Genomic DNA, 15019 nt, shown 5'->3' on the forward strand with positions numbered 1-15019 from the left:
TCAAATTTTTTTAAAGCTCTATTTATCGATATGTGAAGATTGATTAATCTATGTGTGTGTGTCTGGTATTGGTCACACAAGCCAGACCATTTTACATAAAAATTATAAATTTTGCCGATACATAATTGAGAGTGTGAGTACGTGTATCTCAGAGATATTATTTTTAAAATATTAATTAGCATTTAAATTTATTAAAAATTATCCGATTTTGACATATTTTCCCCTGATAACTTCTGCAAATATTATTGTGAAAATAGGATTCTTACACCATTTTAAAATTCGAAAATTTGTCTAAAAAGACAAATTTTTGAATATCAATTTAGTTGCCGTGATTTTTGATATTTTTAAATTCATTCATTTTTGCATAATTTGTAATTGTACTTTCATAGTTTCAATGTATTAAAGTCATTTCCATTGAACTATTAATTATTAAATTGTTGGATTTAAATCTATTATTAAAAGCCCAGGAAGAAAGTTTATGTTTATCGTCTGCTATGTTCATATGAAAAATAAATAAATGAACTCATATTATTACGAAAGAAAATATGCATTTAAAAGTTAAATTTTTCTAGGTACGTCTTTATGGCATTAAGATTTCGTAGTGCTCGATCCCATTAAAATTCCTGCACGCGTTCCATTTGAGAATAAAAAATTAATTTAGTCGAATCACTCACGCTTGGGATTGAAATTTCAGTATTATTATATCAATTATTAGGCCTAAGGGCCCATATTCTTTCGAAATTAAAATTCCATTTCGTTTTCGTAGGGATGGCCGCCTTTTCGGCAAAATGGCTGATGTATTCGATGGCTACAATATAGATGAAACAATTTAAAATCCACAAAACTTGAAGGTTTGATTGACATTTTCATTCGTACTTTTTAAACAACTATGACTTTTTTTTACAACATTTTAACTCTCTCTTATTTTTATTAGCATCCTTGTATTGTTATCGAAATTTTGGCTGTTGTTCATTTGAAGTTTCTAGATTTTAACACCATTTTCAGACCTTTTGCTTCATCTTATTTATATTTTGTTGATTGATTGATTTTGATTTCATTCTGAAATCGTTGATCAATCCGAGAGCAAACTGAACTTGCTAGAACTGATTAGATTACGATTTGCTCTGTTTTGTCAGATATTTGCTTGCCATACCGAACATTGCAGAAACTTTATTCTCAACGGTTTTCCACGTCCACAAAATGGAAAAAAGTAAGTATAATTATTGTTAAATACTATACTGATCTGAATTAATAAATTTTGAAAGAAGTTGTTAGCAATAAGAAAGTATGAAATGTAGTATTAAAAATAGTTTTCTTACCGATAGTAAACAAGGAAATTAAAATGTTACACACTGATAAGGTTACTGACATCTGTAGGTAGTGAGTTGCTTGTAACGCTTCCCAGTTGCTTTTCTGAAAACCTTGATTTAAAGAAGGCTGGAATTGTTGAAGACCTGATCTCTTAGAGTCAAACGAATTCTTTTCATTATCTTAATATAATAATACTGTGATATACTGTTATAAAAGTCGAATTTGATTTATTTTCAAATTTGAATAAGAAAGACAGTGATCGACAATCATCTACTTTTCCTTAAGACTTCCCAATGTTCTTTTCTGGTATAACTTGTATAAGAGATATTGAGATAATATTGTAATCGTCAAGAAACTCGCAGTTTTGAAAAACTTCCACATTTCAGACTTATGCGAGTTCGAAGAACACATTTTTGGGATTATGTATGTTTGCGAACAAGATAGATCAAAAATGCTTTCAGCTATATTTGGAATTCGTTATGCGAAATAAGACCAAATTTATGTATTTCCATCAAATTTGGGAAGAAATCCATTGAGAAAAAGGCTATCTGCCTTCGGTAGAAGTAAACTCTATAATTACAAAACGTAAAGATGCAGATAAATTAGATTCTTATCATAAATTTATCATCTAAAATTTAGATTCTTATCAAATTTTAAAACATATCTGCAAATGACAGTCTGTATTTCCTCATGTATGTAAATACAATTTTATAAACGCAATAACTGAATGAAATTTGGTGTGTTAGTATGCATTTGCATCTACAGTTGCATATCGAATTTTCTTTCCAGTGGGCTAAAAAGACCTTTATAAGTGAATGCACAAATTACATCAATTCTCAAATTTTTTTAATTAAATTAAATGTCAGTGGAAAATTCTTTAATATCATATTAAAGATTTTTTGCATATTTTTGGAAATAATTATTGTGCTAAACAAAAAGAAATTGCATTGCATACGCAAAAAAAGAGAACAAATCAAATATAAAACCATGGAAAACAAATTGTGATACAATAATGCGTCAGAAAAAAATTCTGCGTGTGTGTATATATATATGTAATTAATTCAATGTAGTAATCGGTTGACTATTATAAAAATTGGTTTCAATGATAAGCAGTATCTTCGAATAAAATTTTCCAAGCAATGTTTAATGATGTCCAAAGCATAAATAAGACAAGAGATTACAAATAATTTGGATATTTTACATATGTGTTGGCATTTATTTCAATTCCGTATTCGTAAATTTACCACAGCAAAATAGATTTGTAAGGTATAATTTTCTGTGGCAAACAGTTCAGTATTCAATCCCTTTATTGGATCGTCAAATGAAATCTGAATTATTTAAATTATTGTAGTGATGCCCCGATTTTTTTAGAAGAACCATTTCCATTTACTCTAATTTCGTTAATATCCTATTATAAATATCAGTGTTAATGATATCCCCTTTTCAAAATAATTGCAATTAATTTCTTTTCATACTGAATATTTTTTAAGTCAATCCACATTTTTATGAACTTTTTCATGATCGATTTATTTTACTTTATATTTTTAATGAGTTTTACCTAATGGCAATCCACATTAGGACAAAATCAAGAAAAAAGTATGCCTTATGTTTATGGCTGTGCAGTTTTCATCTTATGAATCAGTTGCTACTATTGACTTTATTGCAGCATTTATTGTAAATTTCTGTCAATATCTATGCTTTGACATCCATATATTCTAATAGAATGGATTCATGAATTACATCTTCGAACAGGAGAATTAGCAAATGCTATGTTAGTAAGTAGGCCGTCGATTTACTGGTGATGTGATAACCATGATATAGACTGGTTAACATTCTAATCGCCGAAGAAAAGACGTTCATCTTTGTTAGAAATCAGAGTGCTAACATTCATAATGGGAACTATTAAGTATGGCTAATAGTAAATTGTTCTTTCAGTTGTACCGAGTGTCCTAATCACTGGATACTTTTCTTTTATTACTAAATAATATTGGAGATAAAATTTCAAAAATTATAAATGTACCATGAAAAAGAATAGAATCTAAATAAATATTGATGTGATGATACAAATGTTCAGAATATTGATGTGATTTAGTTAGTTTAGTTATATTAAGTTTAGTTATATTAGCGCCCCGTTATAAACCAACACTAAGACTATTTTGGGAGGGACCTCGTAATTTTGAACCGCGGTCAGACGACGAGGACGACATCTGAATTGGAACCCCCCCCCCTCCACACCACACCAGCGGGAGGACGTTTGGCCCTGATGGATTTACCGTGCAACAGACAGAATATTGATGTGGACATGCGGAAGTTAAGCGCATACATATATAATGAAGATGGAACTTTTAATTTTATTTAGAAAAAAAACCTTAAAAACAAATTTCTTTTACAGCATTCTTTCCAGAAGTTGCATGTCTGTTGACTGCTTGCTTCCACTGCTTTAAAAAATAAATGCGGAATTTGGCTTGCTTCCGCTAATTTAATATCTCAGAATTTCTGCCCTATTTTTCTTGGTTAATAATTTATAGTTCAGTGAGATCAGGTAATCAGAATATTTACGTGCTGACAGTAACTCCTCATTGAACTCTTCAATTATTAGCATAAAATTAGAAGTTCAAAAATTAATAAGATTTCGTAACAAGTGGCCGGACCTAAATAGTCGAAAAAATTCAAAGTATTTTTTAAGCTATTTTATTATACAATATAATAATGAATAATTGCTAAAATCGATCGCAATAATTTAAATTTAGTCCCAAAAATTTATACTTTTAGCTAATATTCGACCACGCTAATCATTTCAGTGTTAGAGCATCTTGTATTACAGCATCTCGCTTCCAAAATTAATCTTTGAATTACATGCTTTTTATTAAACGGTAGTTGAAAGCGGTAATAAATGTATATTTCACAAATACATAAATTTTATTATACAGAAATGTAAAAAAAACATAAATTCCTGTCGTTTCCATAGTTACGTAATCATCCATAGTTCATGTATGGATGATTACGATGAGATAATTATATACGTATTACGTTATAATTATCACATTACTCAATAATTATACATATTACGTATAATTTTTACAATGAGATAATTATATACGTACTTACGTTAAATTATACTCAACGAAAAGCAACATAACATTAACAATGCTTTTCGGATTACAGACAATTTTACAATAAGAATAGAATATTTCTGCTTCCACTTTTTTATTCAATATCGTATCTCAACTAATGTTTGCCTTTTCTTTCCTATCAGATACTTATTACGTGTTTCATCCCGAGTTGTATAATGTAAAACAAACACCATTGGACCATGTGAAAGACTTCATCACCAAGAAGCTTCCTGAGTTAGGATGGGGCCAAACACAAGAAAAGGAAATTGTAATGGACGTCGGCTGTGGACCAGGAAAGAATACCATCCAGCTAATTCTGCCTCTGTTTCCTCAAGTTGAGAAGATATTCGCAATCGATTTTCTGCCGAACATGATAGAATTCGCACGAATTCATAACTGCCATCCACTCATCGAGTACAATGTGGCTAACATCGAAAATTGGTAGATAAAAATTTGCTATTAAGTATTTTATGCGAACATTTAGATTAAGATTAAGTGAAATCGGAATGTATAAATTTAAACAGGGAATTTGAAAAAAAAGATGAATGATTTTTTTTTTGTTTGTTAAAAAGTTTTGTTGTTTCTCTCTTCCTTTATTTTGCATTGAAACTAGTTTGGCTTGTCTTATAAGATAGTAAACCAAATTTATTGAATAGGTCCCTACAAAATATGCTGATATGTATATATAAGTAAACATATAGTTCCATGTGTAATAGGTATAAAATGCCTTTACTATCCCCACGGTAGATAAAATATCCTACTGAGATAGCAGTTGCATCGAACATAAAAAGTGCATATTCCTTTTAGATATCAAAAACTGTAAATCATATAATAAATTCATTATCATTTTTACAAATTATTTGTATAAACCAGATATGAATGATTAAACGTCATCTTATTAACAAAGTTTTAAAACTGGAGGGTAAATAATTTTAAAAAGAATTTTGTTGAATGACAGCTGTATATATGCTCACCATTAATTTTACTTAAGGATGAGAAGTCTCTAGTTTGAACAGTGTCGCATACATTTATCTTTATTTATTAATTTCCAAAAATTCCAAACCAATTATTTAAAAACTAAAAACCAAGTATCGCAGATTAAGCCAAGCCAAGTAAATAAAACATGAACTCAAAAATTGATCTCATGTAATAATTATAATTTATAAAAATTAATATTATTTATAAATGTTTTTTAGGTCTATGGTCGAACAATGGAATGGTCAGATATCAAAACTTATTAGTATTCATTGCGTCCATTGGCTGAAAGATAAGAGACGAGGCTTGCAGAATATATTTCAACTCTTAAAGCCTGGTGGTGAAGCAGCCTTCTGTTTTGTTATGACATCTCCTATATTTCCTGTAACACTGAAGTTAGAAAGCGATCCTAAATGGAGTAAATTCTTCAAAGTAATTTTCTTTCCCGTGTTTAAGAAATCAGTTACGATATTTCAAGTTCTTCAAATAATCTTTCTGTTGCCATTTACAGGATGTTGACAATATGGTTCCAGATACCCATATTGATAATCATGAGTCATCGCGTTACATAAAAATGATGGAAGATATTGGATTCGATATCTTGTACTGTGAAGAAGGAGAGAAAGCGGATCCATATTCATCAGATGAAGAATACCGAGGTAAGCATGTTACCATTTCATTGAGACCAAATTAATATGATAACTGTTACGAGATTATCTTTTTTTAAAAAGTGCCATCTTTATTGACTAAAAGTTATGTTGAGTTTCTTATTAGTTTGGACTAACTATTGCTCTTTAGGAATTAAGTTGATAACCATATGAAACAAAAATAATGAACGGGTGAATGAAAATAAAAATATTATTTTAAAATTGTGTTTTTGGAGTCTGCTTAATAATCTTTATTACTTGGTTTTATGCCTTGCAGCAATCATTAGAAATTTCTATTTCTGCTTGTGATCAGAGCTAATTTTTTGGGTGATAATTGCAGAATCGGAAATTATGAATGAAATATTTTTACACGATTGAGTAGATACATTTCAAAGTTACCCCATACGTCTTTCCAGACACAGATAAAAATGAAGATCCTTAAGATTACTTTTTAATTAAAATTTAGAGAAATTTTAATAAAAAAAAGTTAATTTTGAAAATTAATTAATCAAAAAAATTTAATAAATCTCTGCAAAATTTGTAATTTTGCAGATCTTAAAGAGATTTGTAAATACAATGTTTGACCATACTGTATATATATGATAGATATGCCGTCCTCATTAATCAATTGGATAACGGAAATTCTTTATGATGATGAGAATTGACAGGAAAGAAGCACATTCTTTTAATCAGTCATCAAAATCACAGTTGTATTGCAAGAGATCGAGATGTTGGTTTACAATATAGAATGATTACGGAATTAAGTAATATTATAATATAATTAAAGAATTTATTTGGAATATCAGCACCACTTATGCGAAACAACACTGGATGAAATAGATATCATATCCTTAAATACTTAAGTGGTCAGAGGCGCTATCATAGGACGTTGTCAGTAGTTTGAATTCCAACTATCTTTTTTTTTTTGTATCTTCATGCTTTTGGTTCTTAATTTTGGAATGCCTTTTCAATCTGATGGCTAGACTAGATATCTGAATTCTTTAATAAAGCATCTTTTGCGACTCAGAAGTTGATCATTATATTAATTCCTTACTTTCTTTGTGGAGCAAGTGTGGTCTTTTATCAAGATTTTTCTACGGGCATCAGTTCAGAGAATGTTATTGGAAATTTGGCGATTTTTCGCGATCTGTACGTCTGAAACAATTTCTGCAATCCATTGTCTTTTTGATAGTAAAACTTTCAAAAATTCTTATTTGTTATTCAAAAATAAAATTTTATTTTTTGTTGGTGTATAAATTAAATTTTTACCCAGGGAAGGCACATTATACAAGTTATTAAGCATGAAAAATGAAAAATTATCCACAAATATGCTTATTGTGTAAGGAAAATTACCAATGAACAATCGGGGCAGAATAACAAGTAAAACCATTTTTTTTTCGGTTAACAAGGAATAAAATTTATAATTTCTTCTAAATGCATCTGAACAATATGTGCACGTATTGATGTTGTTCCACCATTCATCATCAAATAAATTAATGGCATTTCGCTAATCTCAATAAAATCTCAAATTTTATCGCAATAAAATTGAGCACTTAATTGAGATAAAATTGAGCATTTTATTGTGATAAAATGCTTTGAACACGTTAATGAAAACCTAAAAGTGGCACCATGCAATGATAACAATTCTAGACACTGATTAAAGATAATAAATAATACTTTCTATTTTTGAGTCTGTAGAGCCAGCTTTTTGAAATTATAGTCTTTAATTAGGAATAGCTTTCTTGTGCAGAATATTTATTCTTGGCAATCAAATTAAATTCTTCCCTGTTTCATAAAGTACTTTTAATTGCATTGGATTCTTATTAAGGATTGCTTATAAGGGCAAAGATATAATAAATTGTAATATTTTCTCCGGGTCGTGGACATGAGTTACTGTACAAGAAACCCAAAGGGGAATGTTCTATTAATTAATGACTGCTTTTACAAATTAATGTCTTAAGTTACTGTTTCGTTTTAGTAGTCAAAATGACGGCAATAAAATGCTAAATATTTTTCAGATTTTTTTGCATCACTTTGTGCTCTCACGTCTCATGTTCCAAGTGATCAGCGAGAGGAATTCAAAGATGATGTATTCCAGGAAATGTTGAAACTGAATGGTCGAGACAGTAGTGGACGGCCAGTTCATCGGGCCACTATCATCGAAGTAGTGGCACGCAAAAGGGACATTGAAAACTCCAAAAGCGTTTAAGACTGCTATCGGAATTTTTTTATGCATGAAGTTGAAGCTGTTTCGAAACTTCATTTTTTTAAAAAAAAATGTTTAATTTTTTTAAAATTTTAATTGATTAGATGAGAATTTTTATCCGATTTTATTCATATTTTTATTGCAATTAATAAAGAATTGTTTATAAATTTCATACAATTATTTTATTTATCTCTCCAGACATTGTACAGCTTATAAATTCCTTCCGTAGAATGAAAACTCCTATTTTGTGTAATAATGGAATATTCAATAATGTAACAAATAAGTATTACGTATTTATGTACTGCAGAATGCTTTTCACAGTAGACAAAAAAAGATTGCAGTGCTGATGGTAAATTAAAAAATCTTTCCGATTTCAAATTTTTGTCTTTCTAACAAATATAAATTAAAAAAATGATTGTTTTTATGTATAGTTTAATTATGTTATGAAATGTTTATTCTTTTAAATGTTATTTCTTCACAAATACCGTCTTTTTTTTTTTAACGGAAGATTGAAATCTGAGTGCAGCCATACTAGCTTTTTTCTACGAAAATCAACATGAAAAAGAATGTGAGAACCCAATTTACAACTTCAGATTTTTGAAATGGAGGAGAACAATAAATTTAAAAGGTATCAATAATAGAGCTGTGGAAAAATTCTTTTATCATTAAGCTTTCTTTGAGTAATTATTTTTTTTAAAAGTCCATTCATCAGTATGTGTTGAGGTATCATGAACTGATATACTTTGTATCCCAAGATGAATCGAAATTCGGAATCCTTGAATTAGATTTTGTTAATGGAAATTCATCGCACTTTTTCCTTCCTCCAAACATTTGATATCCGTTTTAATGTGTACCTCCATATCTCTAATGTTTATAAAGCTTAAGCTTAAAAAGAAAATTGCTAAAAATAAATATCCAATGAAGAAGTTGTCAGGAGATAACTAACGGATTGTTTGCCATTTTGTGAAAATCTCGAAGGGCAAATAATTAAAGTAGATTTCAACCACTGGAGCTTCAACATCATCCTTTTGCCTACATCTACGTAACATTCCAAAGACCAATCTAGGACTGTTTAATAATGGCGTTTGATTGATCTTTTACCTCAATTTTTGTCCTTATTGCCGATTCAGATTATATAAACCTTTTGTAAGTTTCGTTTTATATAAAAATAGTTTTAGTAAAAATTATGAATATTTGAATCATTAGAATTTTTATAGTTTAGACTTTATAGCGCACTTATGGTAATCCTCCCCCCCCCCCAAAAAAAACCCCACTTTGACAAAATTTTAAATTAATCATCTTAGGCAACCCTCTTCGTCAAAAATATTAATTTTGGACTCATGATTAAGGAAGAAAGTAAATTTATACATTAAATCATTGCAGACATTTAGGTCATTGTATTTTTATAACCTTAATCCTCTTCTTTTTATTGTACAGTTAGTATTACTAATTGCTCATGTGTTAGACAGCATAATGTCATTAAAATCGTATTTGACCATGACGCCTGTCTTTTAATGAAGCGTTGTCTTTCTCGGTAATTTAGAGCCACTTTCTATTCCGAATTTCAATTGCTCGCATAATAAGCAGAAATATCCTTTCTTACCTTTCAACGATAGAAAAAAAAATCACAGGAGACATATTTTGTGATTAAATGAAAACGGCTTGAATTTTATAAAAATAATGTAAGGTGTAATTCTGGACATTGGCTAAGAATCAAGATTAGCAGATGCTGTTAGTTATAAGATTAGTTGTAGCTTAAAAACTGAAACATTAATCCAACTTAAGTAGATAAAATCAGCTTGCATCATTTTTGTATTCCACATTTCATAATATATTTTGGAATTTGATTTTGCCACATATAAATACACGAATATAGTAAAAAATATAAACCCACGGGGAAAAAGTTTGGATCTACAAATATATTCAAAAGTTTTAATATTTGATTAATAATGGTTGAAAGAAAATAAAAGAACTGACTTTTAAAACTAAATTCCGATTAAATCATTTTTATATGCATTATTTCTTTTATGCTATAAATATTTTCATTATATTATTTTTTCGTTGCATTTAGTACCGAGAATTATAAATAGCCAAATTACATTTGCGATACTTCCAGACATTGTATATGCTGTAATGTCAAATTTAGAATAGTGTTATTCAAAAATAAGGAGAGGGGAGATAGCTAACCAAAAAAAGCAACTTTTATTTACCAGAATATTAATATTAAAATATATCGTTTGAGTTTCAAATACATTAGTATATTTTTTGGATGCAGACAGGACGGAATGAAAGACGTGCGTTGTAGTTTTCTCGTTGCTTTCAAATTTATCTGTTACAAATTTCTGTAAACTTATTAAAAGGAAATAGACAACTTCAGCTTCATCTGAATATGATGGTAAAACAATATTTGATGCACGTCGTACAGCTAATTGCGTTGACCTGGTGACATTGACATCAAATATAAGATTGACAGAATCCTTCAAAATTTATACGATGATAATAGATAAGATACGGTGATATATGGATAAAATTTGAATGGTGGATTGAAGATTACGTTAGATATTCAAGTTAAGTTTCTTAATCTAGCTTTTTGTCCATTGAACATGACTTTTATTAGTGCTCTTGTCTCCCGACCAACCATTTTGCTATTGTTTATTTTGGTTTTGGGATTATATTTTAACTTAAAAATATGCTCTATATTCAGATGTTCATCTTGAATTCTGATGTTTTAGTGATTTCACTCTTGAAAACAAACGTAATTTTTCATGTAAATTTGAATGTATCATTTCAGAATTTGTCCAATATAATCAGCTAAGTTTGTCCAATTTAGTAGCATTTAACAAAGTGAATACATCAGAATCTTTGTTTCAATGTTCCTTTTATATTCTAAAATGTAGGGGGGAAAAGCAATTTGAATGGAATTGTATTGAATTTAGTTGAAGATTAAGGTATTCGTGTGTGTGTGTGTGTGTGTGTGATGGCCCTACAAGCCCATTTGATTCGGAGATACCAAATTTGGCATAAATATACTTTGGTGTATGGAAACGTGTACCTTCGAAATATTATTTTTTTAAATAAAATTTTAATTCATTAAAAATTAACTGAGATTTTGACCTTTTTTCCCATGATAACTTCTACAAATTGACTGCGTAAAAGATGATTCTGTATATCATACACCATTTTAAAATTCAAAAATTTGTCTTTTTATGGATATCAATTGCCATGTAAATTTTGCCTTGAATTTTGAATATTTTTGAACTATAATGTCAAGGTTGCTATACAATTCAGATCTTTTTCATTGTTTTATTTTCATCATTTAAAACATTTAATCGCTTGATTTGCTTCCCTTACTAAAACCGATACCGAAATTGTGTGGTCATTATGTATTTAGTTCATATAGAAAAATAAATTGAACAACGGTATCACGAAATACAATTTAGTTAAAAGATAAATTGCCTTTACAGGTACATTTTTAATGGCACTATTATGCCATGGTATTTGATTTCATTGAAATTCTCGCTAGCTTTCATTTGCGAATGATAAAATGGCTGCGATGACCTTCTGGTAAGGTCCTTGCTTTGGGCTGGAGGGCTCTACGTTCAAGACCCGATTCTATCGAAAAACCGTCGTGTAAACGGAGTTAAATGCACGTTAAATCTGCCCATTAATCCAAGTGCACGTTAAATCTAAATATCCTCCCGCTGGTATAGTGTGAAAATTTGGAGAGGAGGTTCCAGCTCAGATGTCGCCTTCGACATCTGACCATGCTTCAAAATCACGAGGTCGGTCCCAAAATAGCCCTAGTGTTGCTGTAATGTTAATATAATTAAATTAAGTTTGAGAGTGATAAAATTAATTTAATGAATTACTCTCTCTGAGTTTGGTACCCATCAGAAATTAGGTTTAAAGAGAATATTTCTTCGAAATTAAAATTATATTTCGTTTTCATTATCAATTGCCACCTTGTTGGCATAATGATCGATGTGTTCGATGGCTGCAATGTACATTGAACAATTCAAGAAGGTATGAAACTAGAGTGTTTGTATGACCTCAGCCAATAATATTTTTTTAATAAATATTATTACACTTCCAACTAGATCTTATTTTTATCAGCATTATTGCTCTTTTATTGAACTTTTTGCTGTTATTTGTTTGAATTATCTAGATTTGAATTTGTTATTGACCTTATAAATAATCTTATATAAGTTTGTTGATTGATTGATTTGATTTCATTTTAAAATCGTGCATCAACTCAAGAGCAAACTGGATTTGAAGATAAATATTAACTGATAAGATTAAAAATTGTTTAGTTTCGACAGGTATTTGTCTATAAAACCGAATACTGCAAAATTTTTGTTTCAAATTTTCTTTCACGTGCAAAAATGACAAAAGATAAGTATAAATATATTTATTTCTATTTTTTGCACCAATAAATTTTGAAAGAAAATGTTATCGATAAGAAAGTACGAAATGGTCAGCATAAAATGAATTTGCCAATCAAAATAAATAACGCAGTATTTAAGCAAGGTCATGCAACGATTTACCTTTCCTGTAATCTTCTATACTTGCATTATTGAAAACGCTGGATTAAAAGACAGACCGGATTGGTACTGCGACGGATTAGAAAGAGTCAACCGAATCATTTTATTTTATGCAATAATGTTATAAAATCAGAATGAAAAATTTGTTATGAAGTTTGAATCAGAAAGACAATGATAAATAATCTCCTAATTCTTTTATAATATTTCTAATTTTTGTTGTTGAAAATTTTAAAATATGAATGATTATATCAGCTTCCAGTTTTTTCAAAGAAATTTATCGTCCTTGGAAAATTTTTGATAAAAATAAAATGTACGGAAAAACAGAATAAATGAAAGGGAAAATTATCTGAACACAGCTATGATGAGAAAAAAAAATTTGCAAAAATATGAAAAAAAAAAAGCTTGATAGTTTGGATAATAATTATTTTTCTAATATAGTGCCTTTATATCTAGGACTACAGCTCGAATGTTTTTATTGCTGTTGCTTATCATACTCAGAGAGATCAGGTTGAAGCTAAGTACTCATATTGCAATAAACAAGGTTTCATTTTGATAAATAGATCTGTAACTGGTCTTACAATTTTGTTTCTATATATATAAAGTGTACCTACATTTATATGTAAAGAATTTTTAATAACGATATTATAAATACAATTCGTGTGTAACAGTACAACTCAAAATATTCCCTATTAATATTAAAACACTGATTCCAACTTGTAGGAAGGAATTGAATGATTTGAGTGTAGAAATTTCTGGGTTGTTGACGGGTACGAATTTCTCCAAATTGTATTCAGACAAATGTTTAAAAAAAACTGCATAGCATTGTGATGAACAGAATTCTTTTTATTTGGTATCGTTCTCATAGAGATTACAAATTTTTGCTACCTAAGGCTATAAAATTCCAGATGTCTTTGCAAGATGGGATGAAATTATTGAAACATCATTTAAAGAGTTGTTGGCAATTAAGAATTAACATATGAAGAATTTCTATCATTAGCAACACAAATGGAAGGGATTATTTTGAACTCCCAACCTCTGTTCCCTTTGATTATGAAAATCGAAGATCTGAATGCCTTAACTTTAACCACTTTTATTCTAGATAAATCAATCAATTCAATAGTTGTGAAAAAATAAAATTTGAGGACTGTCACTAAACAAAATGGCAATGCCTGCGAATTACGCATCCCGCACATTAAAAATATTTTAATAGATGGAAGACGATGTTGACTTTCTTCTTGTAAAGCAAAGTTGCAGATCATGACTCCCATCTGCCTGATCTGAGACATCAGATTTCCTCTGTCTAACTCGAAGCGTGCTCACAGGCAAATGGAAGTCATGATCTGCAGCTTTGCTTTATGGGCACAGGTGTGAAACGTGAAGATTCGTCAAAATTCCGAGTTGTCTTTATATCAGATTTGTAAATCAAATTTTGAATGGAATAGACTGATATGAAATATAACTTTCAAAAATACAAATGAATGCGACAATTACAAAACGTAAAGAACCAAATAGATAAGTTAAATCACAGGCTTAACATTTAAAATATATCTTATATTTTACAATATAAATTTTGTTCCAATTTTGCGAAAGCATTTACTGTCTGCATGTCAGTGTTTTCACGCGAATGTAAATGCAATAATTTTCAAGCGCAGCCACTTAAATCAATGAAATTTAGTCTATGACCTTGTTATGATTATTGATTTCATATCAAATTCTAATTTCACTCGCATGGAAAAAGGCATCCAAAATACATACTATTTTCACAAAGGATTCAGTAAAATTGCTATATTCACGATCAAGATCAATAATTCGTAACTACTGTTCAATGCTATTTGTGGCCTTTCCCAAGTTCCACAGTTTTATATTAGAGGACAGCGATGCCTATTGGATTGGAGAGTATAGGAGAAAGATTCCGAGAGACCACTCCTTTTGGTTGTTATATGCATCAAGCAATTAGCTCATAATCATGCTAACAAACATCCTATTGCACTCCAACATTTGTCAGAATGTGTATATGGGTGATTTTATCATGACAAAGAACCCTTGTTTTGTTTGTAATAAGAAATTAGAGATATCCAGTGGCTCAAACAATTGGCACTTTACTTTTACCTAATAAATCTAACTTTCAGTATAAATAACACATTACCGAGAAGTGCAAACATGTTTTTATTTTTACACATAACAAATGGTTTAATTTAAAATAATAAAGAACAATCAACAAAAAAC

The 15019-nt window shown here is 29.5% G+C and overlaps 1 protein-coding gene across 1 annotated transcript; it reads left to right on the forward strand.

The window, feature by feature from the left end:
- The first annotated feature begins 1103 nt into the window (after positions 1 to 1103).
- LOC129972378 (juvenile hormone acid O-methyltransferase-like) lies at positions 1104 to 8393 on the forward strand. The gene is made up of 5 exons (XM_056086502.1): positions 1104 to 1210; positions 4568 to 4865; positions 5621 to 5831; positions 5911 to 6058; positions 8065 to 8393. Exons 1-5 carry the CDS (start codon positions 1201 to 1203, stop codon positions 8253 to 8255), a joined length of 858 nt encoding a protein of 285 aa, XP_055942477.1. The 5' UTR covers positions 1104 to 1200; the 3' UTR covers positions 8256 to 8393.
- The last annotated feature ends 6626 nt before the right edge of the window (positions 8394 to 15019 follow it).

Source organism: Argiope bruennichi, chromosome 6 (genome assembly GCF_947563725.1).
Source record: "Argiope bruennichi chromosome 6, qqArgBrue1.1, whole genome shotgun sequence".
In the NCBI taxonomy this organism is placed as follows: Eukaryota; Metazoa; Arthropoda; class Arachnida; order Araneae; family Araneidae; genus Argiope; species Argiope bruennichi.